Source organism: Magallana gigas, chromosome 10, assembly GCF_963853765.1.
Source record: "Magallana gigas chromosome 10, xbMagGiga1.1, whole genome shotgun sequence".
NCBI classification, from domain to species: Eukaryota; Metazoa; Mollusca; class Bivalvia; order Ostreida; family Ostreidae; genus Magallana; species Magallana gigas.
The window spans coordinates 9086705-9104307 of record NC_088862.1 but is presented as its reverse complement, the minus strand read 5'-3'; the positions used below and the strand labels follow the sequence as shown (position 1 = coordinate 9104307).

Here is a 17603-nt window from a genome sequence, read left to right as displayed (position 1 = left end):
AAACGTATCGCACGCTATTATGGTCTTTAAAATAATTTACAGTTTAAAGGTATAAAGTTAGATTCTATATTTTCCTATTTAGTAAATTGTTATTTCTGTTTGTTGTAGTTTTTTACCAATATTTTACACGACGGCAACGTCTCCACACAAAATAAAACATGAAACGCGTGTGACTTTTGTTTGCGTTGTGCATGGTTAGCTATCTGCCTGCACTAGGCAGCATATGTTGCTTTGAAGCGAGGTCGTCTCTACCAGATAATCGGTTTATAAAACAGTTTTTGAAAATGAAATGTGATACTTTTAAAACGAAAAAAAAATTCACGTTTATTTACATAATTTATTTTTAAATCGTTTATTTTAGAATACATATAAATGTTCATGTAAGAAAAACACATGCAATCATCAAGATCGACTTCATATCTATATATAAGTGTCAATTGTTTAATGAACTGTTGAATTGTTAATACATGTATCATGGCAAGAACATTGTCAAAATGTATTAATTATAAAATGTACATGAAGTTACTGATTGGACATTAATCAATAAACAAAATAAATCGATTAAAAGGTAAATAATAAACAGCACCATGTAATATTTGTCAGAAACCAAAGTGTCATCCTGAACATTCAAGTTATAATCTTAATGAGAGACGTAAGGTTTAGGAACTGTTAACGTTATGCAAAGACATAGAACAATGTAGTATCTATAATGCAATAAAGATCCTCTTTCTGTAGAGGATGTAGGCCAACACAACCCAGATAGCTGTGTCCCAAACAGCCTTCAGCAGCAGGTGCCAGTGCATCGGGTTCTCCATGTGCCAATTCACCGGAAAGAACCGATAGAAAACATCGTGACAGACGTACACTACAAGGGAATTCATCCCTATCGTAGAAAATAAAAATATTTTTTATTTTAAATTCATGATTTTTTTGGCCATAACTCAAGATAATACAGATTATAGATTCATCGAACATGCTTATATAAAATTCACGCTTATTGCGGTGTCAGGTTCGTTTCTAGTCAGGTTAAAATGTTTTAAAGCGCATTTTCCTGATTGAATTTAGTACACATAAGACAGTCTGGTGTAAATACCTGGAAATATAAATGGTGTCCCGTTCCAAATCTTGGCAACGTCAATGATTAGATACAATATGGTAAGTAGGATGAAGGCGAAACAAGCAGTCACCATGATAAATGACACAGACCTAAAAAAACAAAAAAAACAAACGACTTTATTTTGTTTAAATTTAATTATTTCATATGATTGATCCATTAAATATATGAAATGAAATATAACGAACTCTAACGCCAACAGAAACAAGAATATGTACTAATTGTCCATTGTTAACTGATATTTAACGTACGTCATTTTTATAAAAATATATCCAAGTAAACGATATAATACAAATACCCAATTAATACGCTATTTTCCTAAGGGATTCGCGTTATTTAGGCAATGTAATTATTGCATGTGTACTAACTTCACGAGAATTTTGCTTGCGTAGACAACACTTACTTTAACATGATAACTGTCACTCACTTGCTAAAACTGTGATGCTGGTTCTTATATAAAATGTTAGATATCTAGCTAGAGAGGAGATAGCATAGTCGATCTATCAAAAAAGAACAACTCCAGTACATCCGATTTTAAAGTTTTTTGAAATTAAATCTAGGAGTTTGTTTTACGTTTAATGTGTTAAATTGATTACACATTTACCATAGATTCTTGTTTAAAGGAATCCAACCATCATTTATTGAAAACTTGCACAAAGTACCTCCAATAGCACCCTGCAAAAATGAAAAATAAATCATGATTACAGCTTTCAACATTCCTTACTTTTGTGAAAAAAAAATCAAAGAGAAGATACTAATGTATAATTGAAAATGCTGAAATAGCTGTTAAATAGATATAAAAAATACATAAATGCCGCAAGGTATTTTTTGTTTATCATTTTTGGGGCAGGTTTGTATATGGTTACATTTAGAGAACACTTTAGGTTGAGGTCTTACCGTTATGATTGCCCATATGAGCCATCTTACAACTCGACTGGCATGACCGAGGTAATAAATCAATATTCGCCCGCTCTGTTAAAACATATTGATAATTATAACAACACAGGTACAACTGTAAGAATAGTTATACAGTGCGTGTACAAGTACCATGATTGTTTACGTTACATACATGGGCAGCAATTCTAATAATAATTCGTTCAGCTTAATTAACCTACTTAAATCTAACACCTAGAAAATAACTTCCAAAAGGTCTGTTTCTAAGAAAATGTCAGTATAATGAACATATCTTAATGTTCAGTAGCCTAGAAGCCACTCATAGGTCAAAATGCTACTTTATGTCACAAAGACCTTCAAGGCTTTGACATACCTGCTAACTATTTTTTTTCTTAGGAAAGTAATTCAGTACGCCAAATATTTTATCTTAACATATATATCTGAAGGGTAGAATATTCTGGTACTGATTCTATATTTTTCCAAGTTTAAAGTCGATTTATTACAAATATTAAAATGTATATCAACAAAAGAACAAATCAGAGAATGTTTCAACACCGATGTTACAAACGTATCTTTATACATCACCTGTAATCCTAAAAAGCAGAGAAATATGGACGACAGAGTTCCCAGAATTCCCTCTGGGTCATGCGGAGTGGTAGTTTGATAGATGATCTAAAAAATATAAATATATCACTTTTAGCGTGTATATGGATACTTCAAAAAGAAATGTGTTTTACAAACTTATTTCAGACTATGTGTTAATTTTGGTATATAAGGGTCGGGTTTGGTATAAAAGATCTTCCAATGCTGAGGAACATTAAAGAGGGCTGCATGGTCGTGCACATTTGTATACTATTATTATTATTACGCTATTAATAAGAAGAAAAGCTTTGTAAAAATATACTAAATAATATTCAAATTCTAAAGTTACAACGTTTGGATTTTAATCTGATTAGAATCAGACCCTCGACCCGCTCCTAATTTTTCTATTGTCGCTACACGAGCTTTGGATTTACTCTTTACTAAAAATAGTTTATGATCAAAAATATCAAATTTTAACTTTAAAGCTAGATTCTATAATTGATTCGCTGACCATCAAGCTTCCTTATAAGACGATAAGAAATGTGAGTAACTTACGTGAGGCGTAGGTTTGCCGTATATGTGGTTCTTGCCCAGCACCATGATGTCAATGTAAGCCGCAGCCCCTGCTGTACAGTTGTAGTATTTACCGGAGTCGTGTAGTCCGCCGGGCCCGATATATCCACTGGAGGACAATATTAAGGGTTGAACAAATAATATAATGACAGTAATTTTTACAGTGTTATTTTCGCCCTGTGATATTTTGCCTTTCTTTACTTACAAGCGGTTTTGCTCCGTCTTGAATTCGCCGAAACAAAGTTGATTTTTTTGGAATAGAGATAATTTGAGATATTTGAATTCGTCCAGTTCTAAAATTGCCTGCCGACAACAATGGCGAAAGTGCCGAAAAAAAAAAACCCAGGGACAAATATTTTCCTGTATACAGTAAATTGGAAAGGTTACCAGTTTCTTGTATATTAAGTTTACTGATTATCATTATTAATCTCCAGTAACCAAAAGTAGAAGTTTTAACGGTTGCTAGACATCAAAATAATGAAAACATAAGATAATTCTGTGGTTTCGTCAATATCGGGGTCATTTTTCGTGGATTGATTCAATTAAAATCACAATTTCAAAACAAAATAATTCCGTGAACAATTATCCAATCAATACAATGTACTTTTAGAAATTGCACTTCAATGAACATTTATTTTCGTGGATCGACTTAACAACACAATTAACGAAATAAGTATACAACAAATATTGATGAAACAGCAATTTACATGCCGCTTTTAGTACAAAGTCAAATTTGACATTCTGAGAGGATAGAATATTCATGCAGTTGACAGGAAAAGAACTTACGTGGGACAGGGCCCTATGGGTAGGAGAAATGTCAGGCAGACATACGCTGCTAAGATCCCCAGGGCCAGAAACCACTGAGGTAAGAACAGCAGGATGTCTCTGAATGAAGACCAGCATCTGCCCTGGAAAAAACATGAAATAGGTAGGATATACAGTCTAGACAAAAGACGAAGGTAAATATAAACATCATATGTTTTTGAAAAATTTTACTTTTTTTAAATTTCATAAAAATGTAACATGTAAGTGGGATCTTAATGTTGGTTTAATTTTACAAATACTCTCAAACTGTCAGAACTTAACACCATATATATATATATATATATATATATATATATATATATATATATATATATATATATATATATATATATATATATAGTATTTGGGCATGAGAAATCCAAAGGTAAAAATACATGTTTGATAATAATCAAGGAAAAAACATCCATCTTGTAGATAATCCCCTTGATTGTGTTGGAATTAATGCTATAAGAGCCTTAAAATTATTCTTCTTTCGATATTTAAAGTCAGAAAAAATATGGAAACACAATATACAATAATGTAGTTTATCTTGAAAAAAGCAAGTCTTTACATTTGTTCTTTACTTTATATTCAAATTCTAAAGTTATATCACCTGAATGTTAGAAATGTAATTAATGTACTCATTTTAAACTTTACACTGAAAAATACACTAAATATTTTTAATTTTACGCGGGTAATTAATCGGTTCAACCGTTATGCATTAAATCGCAACAAATATAAAATCACGAACGCCAGTTTTTCTTTTTTACCATTATAACTTCATTGTGTTAACATCTGTCAAAAAATAAAAGCCAGAATTTAAAATCTACAGGACGTGCTTCTCACAATTAACATGTAACGCGGCCTTTAATACCGAACGTTTAATTAGAAATTTAAGTAACAGAGACACTTTTCCCTTTGCTGGGGTTTGAACCCAGGTCCTCTGGCACGCCAGTCCAGCACTCTACCGATCGAGCTAAAGGGTTAACCCACTAGCCAGAGCTAGTAGGAATGCCATATACCTAACTCTACCACATTTACAGTGCACCATGTTTTATCTTTTCAAAATAAGAGTTTCAAGATATCTAATATATAATGTACCTGATATTTTTCCGGTGTGTCATACCGAGAAAAACAGACCTCAAACAGACCCAACACTAGGTAGGTAAGACTGAACCTCTGTAACACGCCAGGTATACGGATCGTCTTCAGATTCACAGCTGTAAACAAATAAATGTTAAGGTGGCTCAATACACCTTGAAAAAGTTTCTCAAATCCACAGAAAATTACTTGATAATCAGCATTAGATTGCATGAATAAGATGCATATTACCTAAATTAGTATATTAGTCATTTAGGGAATAAACAATGCAATTTTGAATGAAATTCTTTATCTTAAGAATTTAAATCAGTTACTCATTTTTAACAAAGCATTTAAAATCGTCATCTTGTGACGTAGTGTCTTATGAAGTATACGTATGCTTTGATGAAGAAGATAGTTCACTAGTACTACAATTCGTGTAAGGAAAACTTGAATCTTCATCTTCATACAGAAGATTGAAATTGGGGACTTAATGTTGGGGAAATTGTTGAATAGAGTTTACCGTGTGTTCTAGAGTACGCGTAGTAAAATTATAAATTATACAAAAGACTGACCCGTATATAGGACAAGTAGCATGACTCCAACTTAAAATAAGATTATTCTCTTTAAATGTTATTTAATAAATATTTTACACGTTCTACATATATAATTGATTGAATATAAAGTGAAAAGATGTATATAAATCGTGGCAATACGTTCATAAAACTCAACTTGTTTAATACTGGTGGCCAGTGTTGTAGCATAGCTATTCTTTTTTCTTCTGGGTTTAACTGAGTAAAAAAAAATCTAATAAGGACTTTTAAAATCGGTATAGAAGGGTTAATTAATTTCTTAAAATTAATTAAAGTCTCCACTATACTCACGTCCCCAGTTGGTGTTGAGGACAATCCCAATAAAGAATAGAAGAATGGCCCGTCTCAGGACCTTATACAGCATCCTATATCTGGGAGTACCCCGCTTCATCATCCCACGAAACGAGTAGTTCATTGCCGTGCCCATGATAAAGATGAACCTACCAATTAGAAAAATAAACTACTAGAAGATACTTTCTCTATCTGAATCAGTACACGAAAGAACTATAATAATTAAATAGTGGTGCAAAGAATGAAAGTACAATAATATACACATGACGTTTGAGCAATATAATGTTTTAAGCAAATTACAAAGGTGATCATTTTTTAATATGGAGTGTTTTACTAACGTTACATATTTGACTATTTGGCTTTATGTAATTATATCATAAAAAAAACCCATTTGAAATGTAATATGCATATAAATGATAAAAACAGATAAAACTACTCTTGTCTTCAGGGGCCATTGCTATAGCAATTTAATTAATTTTATACAATATTGTTGATGTACTCGATCCAGCGTCTCTCTGAATAATTAGGAAATAAATATATGTTTGCACTAGATTTAAAAGACTAATCTAAATATGTTACCATGGAAACACGAGGTCGGCGACAGTGATGCCATTCCAGGGAGGATGATCAAAGAACCAGTACCCCCCGCCTCCGTAATTAACGAAAACCATGATCATCAGACTCAACCTATCGAAACAAAATCCTGTAGCTGAAAATTGGTATACCAATGATATCAATCCCGTCATTCAAAATTCAAATTCAATCAATATATCTTTACAAACACGTTAAGGTGGAATAACACATCATCACAAAATGGGTGACCGCTGATCGAAACTACAATTCGTTTTATTAAAACGATTTTGTGGACAGAACCATTTAGCTTACTCCATAGCCGAGTGGATAAAGTGTCGGACTTGTGATTCTTACATCCCGAGTTCGAATCCCGCAGGAGTTTTTGTTTTTATTTATTGGAATAATTATTTAAGATATTCATTTTTTATCCCCAAACTGCAAATTTTTCGCTTATTTGACATTTGTACAGTTTATATATCATATTTTTCATTATCAAAAATTCCAGGTGTGTTATTCCACTTTAAGCGGGCTTGGTGTTCGTGGCCATTTATAGACTCTATCGATTTCCTGTAGAATAAGAGCTCTGTATGAAAATATAGAAAAATATCCAAACTTCAAAGGTAAAATACATGGATTTTTCTTAATACATGTATTAGTTAATAGCTATAGAAACTATTTCTAAGATTTTAGGCAGACGTAATGGTCAATTTGTTGGCCATCCAGCCTTCTTGAAATAAGCTAAATCAATTTATGAAGAAAAATCATTACAAATATATATTCTTAATTTGAACGCTTTGAACATATATTTTTTATATGAATACAGTGATTTACCCTCTGAAAGTATCTAGTGATTTCAGCCTTTCCCGCTTGTTGTGGGTAGAATACTGTTGTGGAGAGTTGTTCCTGTCATGCGCAGTTCCACTGTCTTCGCTGATATCTGAAAACCCGTTCTGTGTAGGTCGAAGACTCTGGAACACGTGGAAAGTTTAATTATACTGGAATTCGTAAGAAATTTTTAATTACAGTAAAATAAATTTTAATACACTGTACTGCTATCGGCTGAATGGCATACTAATATTTTAAATATTTTTTGCGTCATTTTCTTGGATTAAGTAATTAAAAGTTGATAGTTTAAAAAAGATGTCCTTTTAACAGCAAATGTCTTGAATATGTACTGCTTATCATCTTAACATGCACTGTAACAACAGAGAGAGAGAGAGAGAGAGAGAGAGAGAGAGAGAGAGAGAGAGACAGACAGACAGACAGACAGACAGACATTTCGTGGATCATATCTAGGAGATGAATGAGTACGTACAAGCTAACTGGGTTTTTTTTTAACTTTTAACACTATTATAAAATATGTATTTTTGATAATGAAACTAAATATCAACCTTCATGCGTAGATTCCTTGGAGCGTTCTCCGGGTCTGTGATGTTCACAGACTGGGATTTGTTGTATTTTCTTTAAAATAAAATATTGTCTAGATCTTATTTAATCATCAGTAATGAAAAGATAATTTTTAGATAAACTCAGATATTTTTTGTTTTCAAATCATATTTTCTAAGTCAATGTCCTTCGTAGTTCTTTACAGAAAACTCTATTCATTCAGAAATGAAATTGTAAATATAAGAATGTGATTGGTTAAACTGACCTGTCCAGTCTGACCACCATATCTCCGATGACCCATATAATGAGTAGTCCGCCAAACACATACAAAATGGCTGAAAACAAAAACATTGGAGTTCTTACCATTTATCTTCTAATTTAAATACAAAAACCATTATTATAATCACTATCTCCATAAACGCTACTTTTGAACATCATCATCATCATCATCTTCATCGTCATCATCATCATCATCACTATTGGTTATTTGAAAAATCCATTCAAAGGGATATAGTTGTTACCTTATTCCAATATATAGTTACATGAGTTAAGATTTTAATTTTTTTTTTACAATTTATAGGACAAAAGTTGATACTCTGCAGCTTCAGGGGAAAAATATAATGAATTTAAGAAATAAGTCGCTCACGCATTTCCGCCGGAAGTGGGTCGTTCGTTTGTAGAAGCTTGCAATCATGGTGGATGAATTCTTGGTTTGAAACAAACACCCAGTAGTCGCCAGATTCTGTGAATTTCTTGTGGAATCTGAAAGTACATGATTGTAGAAATCCATTACAACATTTCATAACTATATTGATACTACAATTTCTTCGATGCACAATGATAGTCTCCTTAAAGACAATGATAAAATCTTTGCATAAAAAGAGGTTTAATTTATTTGGTCATTGTCAATTTAACAAACATAAGGCTGGATGGATGGCTATGATCATATTCAAACAAAGTCAATATTCATAAGAAGAAGAGGTCTGAACCAAGATTTAAAAAAAAATTAAAGGTAAAAAATTTGAATTTTTTCTTAACAGTTTGTTAGTTTATGGGTGACGGAATGGTACCAAAAAGTCAAGGATGATGTGATGGGTTGCCTATTTAGCCTCCTTAATGAGTATTTTCACTTTGTTCGTCTTTGTTGTTCCTTCTTTTTCTTTTTGTTTATTCCTTTTTTATACTACGACAGTGTCCGTTATGTATCTGCGACTAGTAAGACTTGTATTAGTCTAAGAGATTCTTTAAGATAAACATCAATACGTTACCTACGTAACGCAATACTTACGTGCAGAATGTCTCATCAAGAGTCCCCGTAAGGTCGTTCTCTTTGAGGTAAATAGTCGTCCCATATGTCGTGTTTACTTTCAGCGTGTAAATACTAAACCTTGGGATGATGTCAACAAAAACTGGATCACACTGGAAATAGAAAGTTATTTAAGATTAATGGAGAAATTAAAATTACAATAAACATAAAACGTTGACATTTCAATGATCATTACTGAGTAATTTGATAATAAAAGAGCATATATGTCATATAATTCAAATATCTTTTAATCTAAAGGATAAAACTTTGTCATTTTGGGCATCAGGAAGACATTATAAATAATTATGCTATTCAGTGCTTTATATAGAATTTTGAACAGTTATAATTCAGCGCTTGCAGTTATCTTTTTTGTTCTGTGTTTTAGTGGGAGTCATTTAAATAGATGTGTTATTTAATTTCTAGTTCTTTCATGCACATAAAAGAACCAACAGTTGAATAACACTATGATGGCATATTTATAGAGGATAATGATGTATATATGCAAGATAATTATGTTGACATGCAAGATAATTATGTTGATATGCAAGTTACAAATCTTTTAAGTAAATCTGATTTTTGATGCAGTTGAATCACTTAATATCGCCTGTATCTGACATCACAGATGTAAGATGAAACATGATTATGTCAACATGCGACTTGTTTATGTCAGCATGCGAGTTAATTATGTAAACATGCGACTTATCTATGTAAAAATGCAAATTAATTATGTTTACATGCGAGGTATTTATGTCAACATGCAAGATAATAATGTTAACATGCGAGATAATCATGACATGCAAGATTTTTATGTCAACATGCAAGTTATCATGTATGTTAACATAATTAACTCGCATGTTGACATGCATCAGTCGCATGTCAGCATAACTATCTCGCATGTTGACATAAATATCTTGCAAGTTAACATAATTAAATTGCATGGTTACATAAATAAGTCGCATGTCAACATTAATAAGACGCATGTCTACATAATTAACCGGCGTGTTGACATAAATAAGTCTCATGTCAACATAAATAAGTCGCATGTCTACATAATTAAGTGGAATGTTGACATAAATAAGTCGCATGTTGTCATAATTGTGTTGCATCTTTGATGTCAGATACAGGCATTAGTAAGTGATTTTACCAATATATTAATCAAACTCCCTAAATAGATTTGTAACTTGCATGCCAACATAATTATCTTGCATGTAGACATAATCATCTTGCATGTTGACATAATCATCTTGCATGTTTACATATATTATCTTGCATGTAGGGGGCAGAAATATGCCACGTTGTATAATACATAAAAAGGAGCTGAATGCTGTAAAAGTATTACCTTCCAGCACTGATCATTTAGAGAGAACAACAGGATGTTAAAGTTAACACTAGAGTTGATCGTCAGCCATGCTTCGTCCAGCCTGAGTTCCGGTTTTCTTCGAACACTCCCTTCCTTACTATTATACTCCTTTGCGAATTCTAGATCCGATATTCCAAATGTCCTAGCAACTAAACCTACAAAAGTTCAAAGTTGAGAGATGAAAAACTTAACAAACTGTTTAATCTAAAGGCATAACTGATTTTTACTTAATTTTGATGCACTGTGACTGTATTATAGAGCAACAAATAATGGAACATTTCCCTTTCATTAAACCCCTTTCACAATTGGCGCACGAGCATTCGTGCGACCGATAAATTTAGATATGAATCGTAAACTGTTGCCGAAATAATCACATTTGAAATAAGTATTCGTACGAAATTGCACGATCTAACCGATCATATTTTGTGTAATCATATGTTGCTTGATATCATAAAACGTTTATTGCATTAATGTTCAGGGAATATGAAGATTCATTCCCCAGAAAAAACAAATTTCTCTTGGGCGAAGCCGTCGGGAAATATGAGGAAATAAATCTTTATACATGTATTTCTCTCACCATCATGCAATAAATGTATATTGTAAATTTTGTTCCGAAACAGAGATACTTATACAGGGTATACATACTAGTAGCAAAGCATGGCATATTTAGGCTGATAAGTCGTGCAATGATAATAAAACGTTGCAAGATTACATGATACACATTGAGCAACAGTCTCACGGTCGCAAAACAGACGCATAAACACCAGCGATTTATCTTACGATCGTTATAAATCGTGCATCACTCTTGCGAGTACACAAAACGTTGTAAAACGTTCGTACTAATGTTCGTGCGTTGCACTGCAATGATTTGGATCGCGTTTGTCGCTTCTGAATAGTTTGCATGTCCACTATTCAGGGGAGACTTGATGCGACCAGTAAAACGTATGCAACGAATGCGAGAGCTCGTGCAACGTATGCGAGAGCTCGTGCGAAGCTCAAAAATTTCGATCACAAAGTGGTGTAAAGTGGTCGTGCGCCAATTGTGAAAGGGGCTTTATATGATTTCTCGAAAGCATACTCTTTTTATTCTTTCATTTTGAAATGGATACAATGAAAAAGTAGAAATCTAGTTCAATAACTAAGGAGGAAAAAGAGAGAGAGCTTTTATTTTTTCTGTTGGTAAAGTATATTAATTAGCCACTAAAAGGTGACTTGATGATGAATTATTAGTTTTTGATATCAAAGACAATCCCATATACATGTATCATTATCATTATTCGGTCCCATTTATCATCTTATGCAAAGCGAAACATATTTTTGACAAAGGGGTCATCAAAATATCTTGAAAGCAAACTGAAATAACGAAGGTGCATACTGGGAATTCATGTGCAGATTCAAGAGGTGAAGGGCGTTTGCTTGCGACTCTGTTGTCGCCCTGTCCCCCCGGAGGCTAGATTAGTTACAGACGCTCGTTTATATGGGGACATTTAGACACTGTAATTAAACATGTAAGAACAAAGAGATGAACGATGATGAATAAAGCGTTCATGAGAGAGAGAGAGAAAGAGAGAGAGAGAAGGACAGACAGACAGACAGAGACAGAGAGAGATGTTTGAAGGTAGAATTTAAACTCAAACCCAATATATCCTAAAATTAATTGATAGAGTGGTGATGGTACATGTATTTGGAAAGACATGTGTGGTATTATTGCTGTGCTCTCTCTCTCTCTCTCTCTCTCTCTCTCTCTCTCTCTCTCTCTCTCTCTCTCTCTCTCTCTCTCTCACCCATACATTGAGTCATTCACTAAACAGCCCCACCAGTTTAAGCATGTTTTACCGATGAATAAACCTACATTCCTATTTAGACCCATTTCGATTTAACATTTCTCTAGCAACGCTTCCATTTTTCGGATGAACAAGAACAAAAATATCAAGATGTTTTGGTATCCTCTTTAAGCGAGTTTGGATGTAAAGATAATCAGAAGGACGCCACAGAATATATGTCACACAATTAAAAATGAATAAATTTAAACATAATTACAAAAACATTTAGAGTTAATCTATTTGTCAACAGTGCCGTATTAATATATCTAGCGTAAACGTTTTCATTTGTATACTAGGTAATTTGTGTAGAAACTGAGAAAAAGATTTGCTAAGTGTGCATGCATTCACAATAATGTATTTATCATAAATTCTCTTTTTCGTGTGTAGGAAAGGGTCGGCGATTCGATCGCAAATCTCCCTCCCCATACTGACCCTAATTCTGCATCAATTCTATTTCCCCCAGTTTCATGCCTCTTGCTTCGACTCTGTTTTTAAACGTGTGTATTACTGACCATGCGTTTGTCAACATGTGTAAGAAAGGAATTGCAAATTCCTATTCTTACCAGATATATACATGTACATTTTGAATCGATGTCGGAATAGGAAAACTGGAGGAATTGGGCTTAAGTGTTTCCCTCCTTATCTAAAAAGGGGGGGGGGATGGTAGTGAATTATTGAGTTGGTTGAATATTTTGAAACATATACCCCTGACCTTCGGAATCATTCTAAACATTTCTCAAGCAAGATAACTGAACACTACACTAGTTCATAATTATTAAATGACAATAATTTATCGGAGAGAGAGAGAGAGAGAGAGAGAGAGAGAGAGAGAGAGAGAGAGAGAGAGAGAAAGAGAGAGAGATTTAAGTGTCAGTGCAAATCCCTCCGAATTCCCATTTTCTATACTTTTGATACAAGACACACCATCTTCCTCTCTTTGTATTTTTTCCCAACTATTTTGTCGTTAAACTAATAAAACACGTTATGAAGGAATTTACTCTGCATTTATAATCATTATGGTAATTTGTATTTTAATGCATTCGTGTGGGCTGTTTTCTTTCTCATTCCTTGCTAAATCGTCTAATAACATACGCGACATTATAATTGCAAATTATTTTTAGATTGGCAATGCATATATTAGTTCTATGGAACAATTCATAATTATCAAGCACAAACAAAAATTATACATTTCATATGTATATATTTGCAAAGCAGCCCTCTCTTTCCCTTTGCACGACATGCGTTGACGAATATGAAGAACACTGATATATGGATTGACTGCTGCTTAATCTAATTATGTTTACTGTCACAATAACATATGATCAAATCAGCTCCAAATGTATGTAATTTCATAAAAATGGCATCATATCTGCATTGTATTGAAACAAGAATTTCTGGAATATTTAGATCGATATCACAAAAAGACTGCTATTTAAATACTCTCCGTAACTTTGCAGTTTGAATAGTTAATTGAACCTAAATTTGACATGCAATCGTAAGAATAAGCCATGCATGAACTTTACATGTTGAAGACGTCGAGAAAAAAATTGTTATACGCGTTAAGCTATACACAGATTTTACCTACCTAGAACGACCAAGAACATTCGTAAATCCATTGTTTCAGAAAAAATGCTTCTTGAAAGTTCAAAACTTTGTTTACATTACATTGTACAGCCGTTTAAAGCGCACCTCTGATCGTTACCGGTCTTGGCAAGGGAGAGATTTACGCCTGTGGTCGGTATTAGAAAAATGCATACCGTGGCGAAGTTGTGTTGTGACAGTTGAACGAATTAATCGTTATCTCATATATAGGTAGTTTAGGGGCGATTTAATACGGGGGTATGTAGGGAACCATTTATCACCCAGCTCGTTCTTCTGCCCCGCGATTGTCGAGATTTCTCGGAACCCGTAAGGACAAGAAAAGTCTCGATATTTATCTGTCTGACTTTTCCGAGGGAAAATAAAGTCAGAAAGAATTAAGAATACATGGCTTTTAAGATACTTAATTCTATTAAAGATGATATAATTTGTGGAGAGAGAGAGAGAGAGAGAGAGAGAGAGAGAGAGAGAGAGAGAGAAAGAGAGAGAGAGAAAGAGAGAGAGAGAGAAAATATAAAAAAGAGAAAGGAGAATAAACCACACATTATAGATTAGATTTAAATATTACAAAACAGGTTCTAACATATGACAATGAAGCAGTGTAAACAATCGTTGAATCATCCCTGCAAGTGATTTATTCCATCAAATCGTCTCGCCCCCCCCCCCCATATGGAATTTATTGACCACTATCTATCTATCTATCTATCTATCTATCTATCTAGCTAGCTAGCTAGCTAGCTAGCTATCTATAACTTGGGTAAAAACTTATTGAACTTAAGATTAATTTCAGTAATACATGAAGTTCAACTTAGAATTTGAATGTGTTAAATATCTATTTGAAATTTTAATGTGTGATATTTCTCTGCTATTTATTTTACCATTTATTATTATTTTTTTTTTTTTGAAAAAATCGTTTTAATTTTCATCAAAGTCAATACCAAGAGATTACAATGAAGCAAAGTTAAAGTGATGAAGCACTGCTAGATTTCTCAAAAATTAATAATGTGTGTAATCATTATATGAAGAAAATTAGACATAATGATTTGAAAAACCCAAAATTTTACCATCGCAGCATAATATCAAAAATATTAAATACATATGAAAATAATATATAGCTATATACAATGTCAAATCATCTTACAAAACATAGTGAAGCGCTGCTTTTTCAGTTCAGAATAACACTTTGCTGTATAGATTTGCAACAAGAATTGTTTTTATCAGCAAGAGTTATCTTTCTTTATCATGAACTATTGAAGGTTTTACATCCAGTATATGATAAATTACCATAGTTTCTAATTTTTCAGAAAATGTTTTCTGTTTTTTTAAATTTGGATAAGATAATAGTCAATGATTCCATCAATGTTTCCATATGTTTTAGAATGCTACAGATGTAAACCAAAGCAATTTGTTATAACACAAAAAGGCGATCAAATGAATGATCTTCCAGTAATTTGCATAATTTCAATATAGGAAATATATCAACTTGAATAAAATCTTAATTTTGTTTTCCCATATCTGATCTTTCAAAATAAAAAAAACCATGATTTAACTTTAAACATTTAAAATGTTATAAAGTTCAAATGGTGACGATTAAGTCTAGAGTTTCAGAGTTGTTTTAGAATGTTTTTCCCAATTATAATCAATTTACCTTAGTGAACGAGCTACATGTATTAAGAGATAAATAAACATTTTCAATCTAAAGATTTTCTGGCCAAAACATCAAACACGTATTGGTCATGTAATGTTCTAGTACATATAATTTAGTTATTTTTGATAAAAAAAACAACAACAACAATGCATTGGGGGATGGGTGAACAGGGGAAGGGATATAGATATTACAATGTAACTCATAAAAATTTGATCAATTTGATTAGTTTCTTATAATTTTTTGTAAAACTGTTCTAAATTTTTGCCCCCCCCCCCCTCTGTTAAAAGTTGGGGTTCAATTCGTTCCGTTCAAATTTCATCTTTCAATATTTGAATTTAAATAAATGTCGCCTTTTTCCGGCTTAAAATGGGGCCGAGTACCGTCTCCCTTGTTGTTACATGCCTTGATAATTGTGAGTTATTAGAAAGAAAGTTGGAACATTTTCTACAGAAGTTATCTCTCTTATCAGAGGAATAATTGTTATTTCGGACGAGTTTTAAAGACTGGATACATTGTAGATGGTACATGTGATGGCTTATAATAAGCGAAACCTCCCGTTTGATCTTTGATATAATTTTGATATTTACGTTGTCATTATCAGAGATTGATTTTCAAATAAATATGTAATTTTACCAGAATAAATAATACAAACGTGTGTGGTGATAATACAATAAAATTACTCCATAAATATGTATTTTTTTCCTTCTTCATTAGATCAACGTTTTCAAAAAAAATAACAAAAATGACATAGCTTTGTAAGAAGAGTAAAAAAAATTAGACATCCTTAAATCGGGTTCATGTCAGCTGATATTAAATGAACAAGCGACTTTTATATGTGTAATTGTCTCTTTAGGGTTCACACGTTAAATAGCCCTTCCAAAGGAATTGCAGTAGAGTGTGGGATTTTAAAACGTACTTTACGGTTCATGAAACATCAAGACTGTACTTTAAGAATAACTTCGTTGATCTATGTCCTTGATATTTCAAATTCTTTTGACTTTGAGTTAAAAATTAACGCGTCATTGAAAAAAAATAAATATATTTTGCTCATTTGATTAGAATATGTTCTTTTAGGAAGCAAACAAGAATAGACTTAGGTGCATGGTACTTCCATCGAATAAACTGAAAATGCTTGATGCCCGCTTTTCAAAAACGTTTTTGAATATATAGAAAAGTGCATGTAATCATATTAAAAGTTTTAACTGAGTTTTGCATATTAGTTTGTTTTTTTAATTACGTATACTAAATATGTTTGAAACCGGATATGGCCTGGTATAAAATGTTTCACAATAATTTGAAGTTTGTTTGATTAATCAATCAGCACTAGAAAAGTTCAATTTTAAATGGCTGTTCCTAAACACGATTTTAAATAATATTAATGTTTTATTTTAGAAAATTAAATGATATGATTCTAAAAGATATGATAATTTACCTTGACTACTGTTGTTAATGGTAAGCTATAAACACATAAGCAAACATGCACATTTTATGTATTATTCATAAAGTTTGATATTTCTATTAAAAAGCAATTTTAATCATCTCTGATACCATGTGACATGTATGAATCAACGAAAATGGGATATTTCAGGCGCGGGGGGGGGGGGGGGGGGACATTAAAACGTAAAGATAAATAACCCTATTCCAATAATTTTTAGCTCACCTGGCGCAGATTTAACAAAAAAAAAACTTAAGTCAAATCTCAGACTTAAGTCTGAGTTTTTTCTCAAATATTTGAGCTTTTTTCTCAAATTTGAGAATACTCAAATCTTTGCATTTCACCAAAAAATCTTATTTGTGTTTTTTACTAAATTTGAGAAAAAACTTAAGTTACCTCCACAGCAGACTTAGTCAAATCTCAAATATGAATATGTCATCATCATCATTAATACAGTATTATATTGTCTGTAATGTTCATTTCTTAGGTCTATTCCACTCAATAATAAGCGCATATGCAATATTTCATGCAGGTTTGAAAAA

At 32.5% G+C, this 17603-nt stretch overlaps 1 protein-coding gene across 1 annotated transcript; it reads right to left on the bottom strand.

Moving 5' to 3' along the window:
• Positions 1-444: 444 nt before the first annotated feature.
• Positions 445-14139, bottom strand: LOC105346373 (heparan-alpha-glucosaminide N-acetyltransferase). The gene is made up of 17 exons (XM_034454344.2): positions 13965-14139; positions 10536-10711; positions 9179-9309; positions 8537-8652; positions 8156-8225; positions 7896-7965; positions 7336-7472; positions 6511-6618; positions 5932-6080; positions 5069-5187; positions 3950-4071; positions 3146-3272; positions 2594-2680; positions 2012-2086; positions 1719-1789; positions 1094-1206; positions 445-883 (listed from the first exon to the last, which is right to left on the bottom strand). Exons 1-17 carry the CDS (start codon positions 13993-13995, stop codon positions 705-707), a joined length of 1881 nt encoding a protein of 626 aa, XP_034310235.2. The 5' UTR covers positions 13996-14139; the 3' UTR covers positions 445-704.
• Positions 14140-17603: the final 3464 nt, after the last annotated feature.

Coding starts and splice junctions, on each gene's coding strand:
- LOC105346373 (XM_034454344.2), bottom strand. CDS start 13,995: ATGGATTTACGAATGTTCTTGGTCGTTCTAG. Junction 6,619..7,335: donor TCACTAGATACTTTCAGAGG/GTAAATCACTGT, acceptor TTGTTTCGATAG/GTTGAGTCTGATGATCATGG. Junction 4,072..5,068: donor ACACACCGGAAAAATATCAG/GTACATTATATA, acceptor TGTTTTTTCCAG/GGCAGATGCTGGTCTTCATT.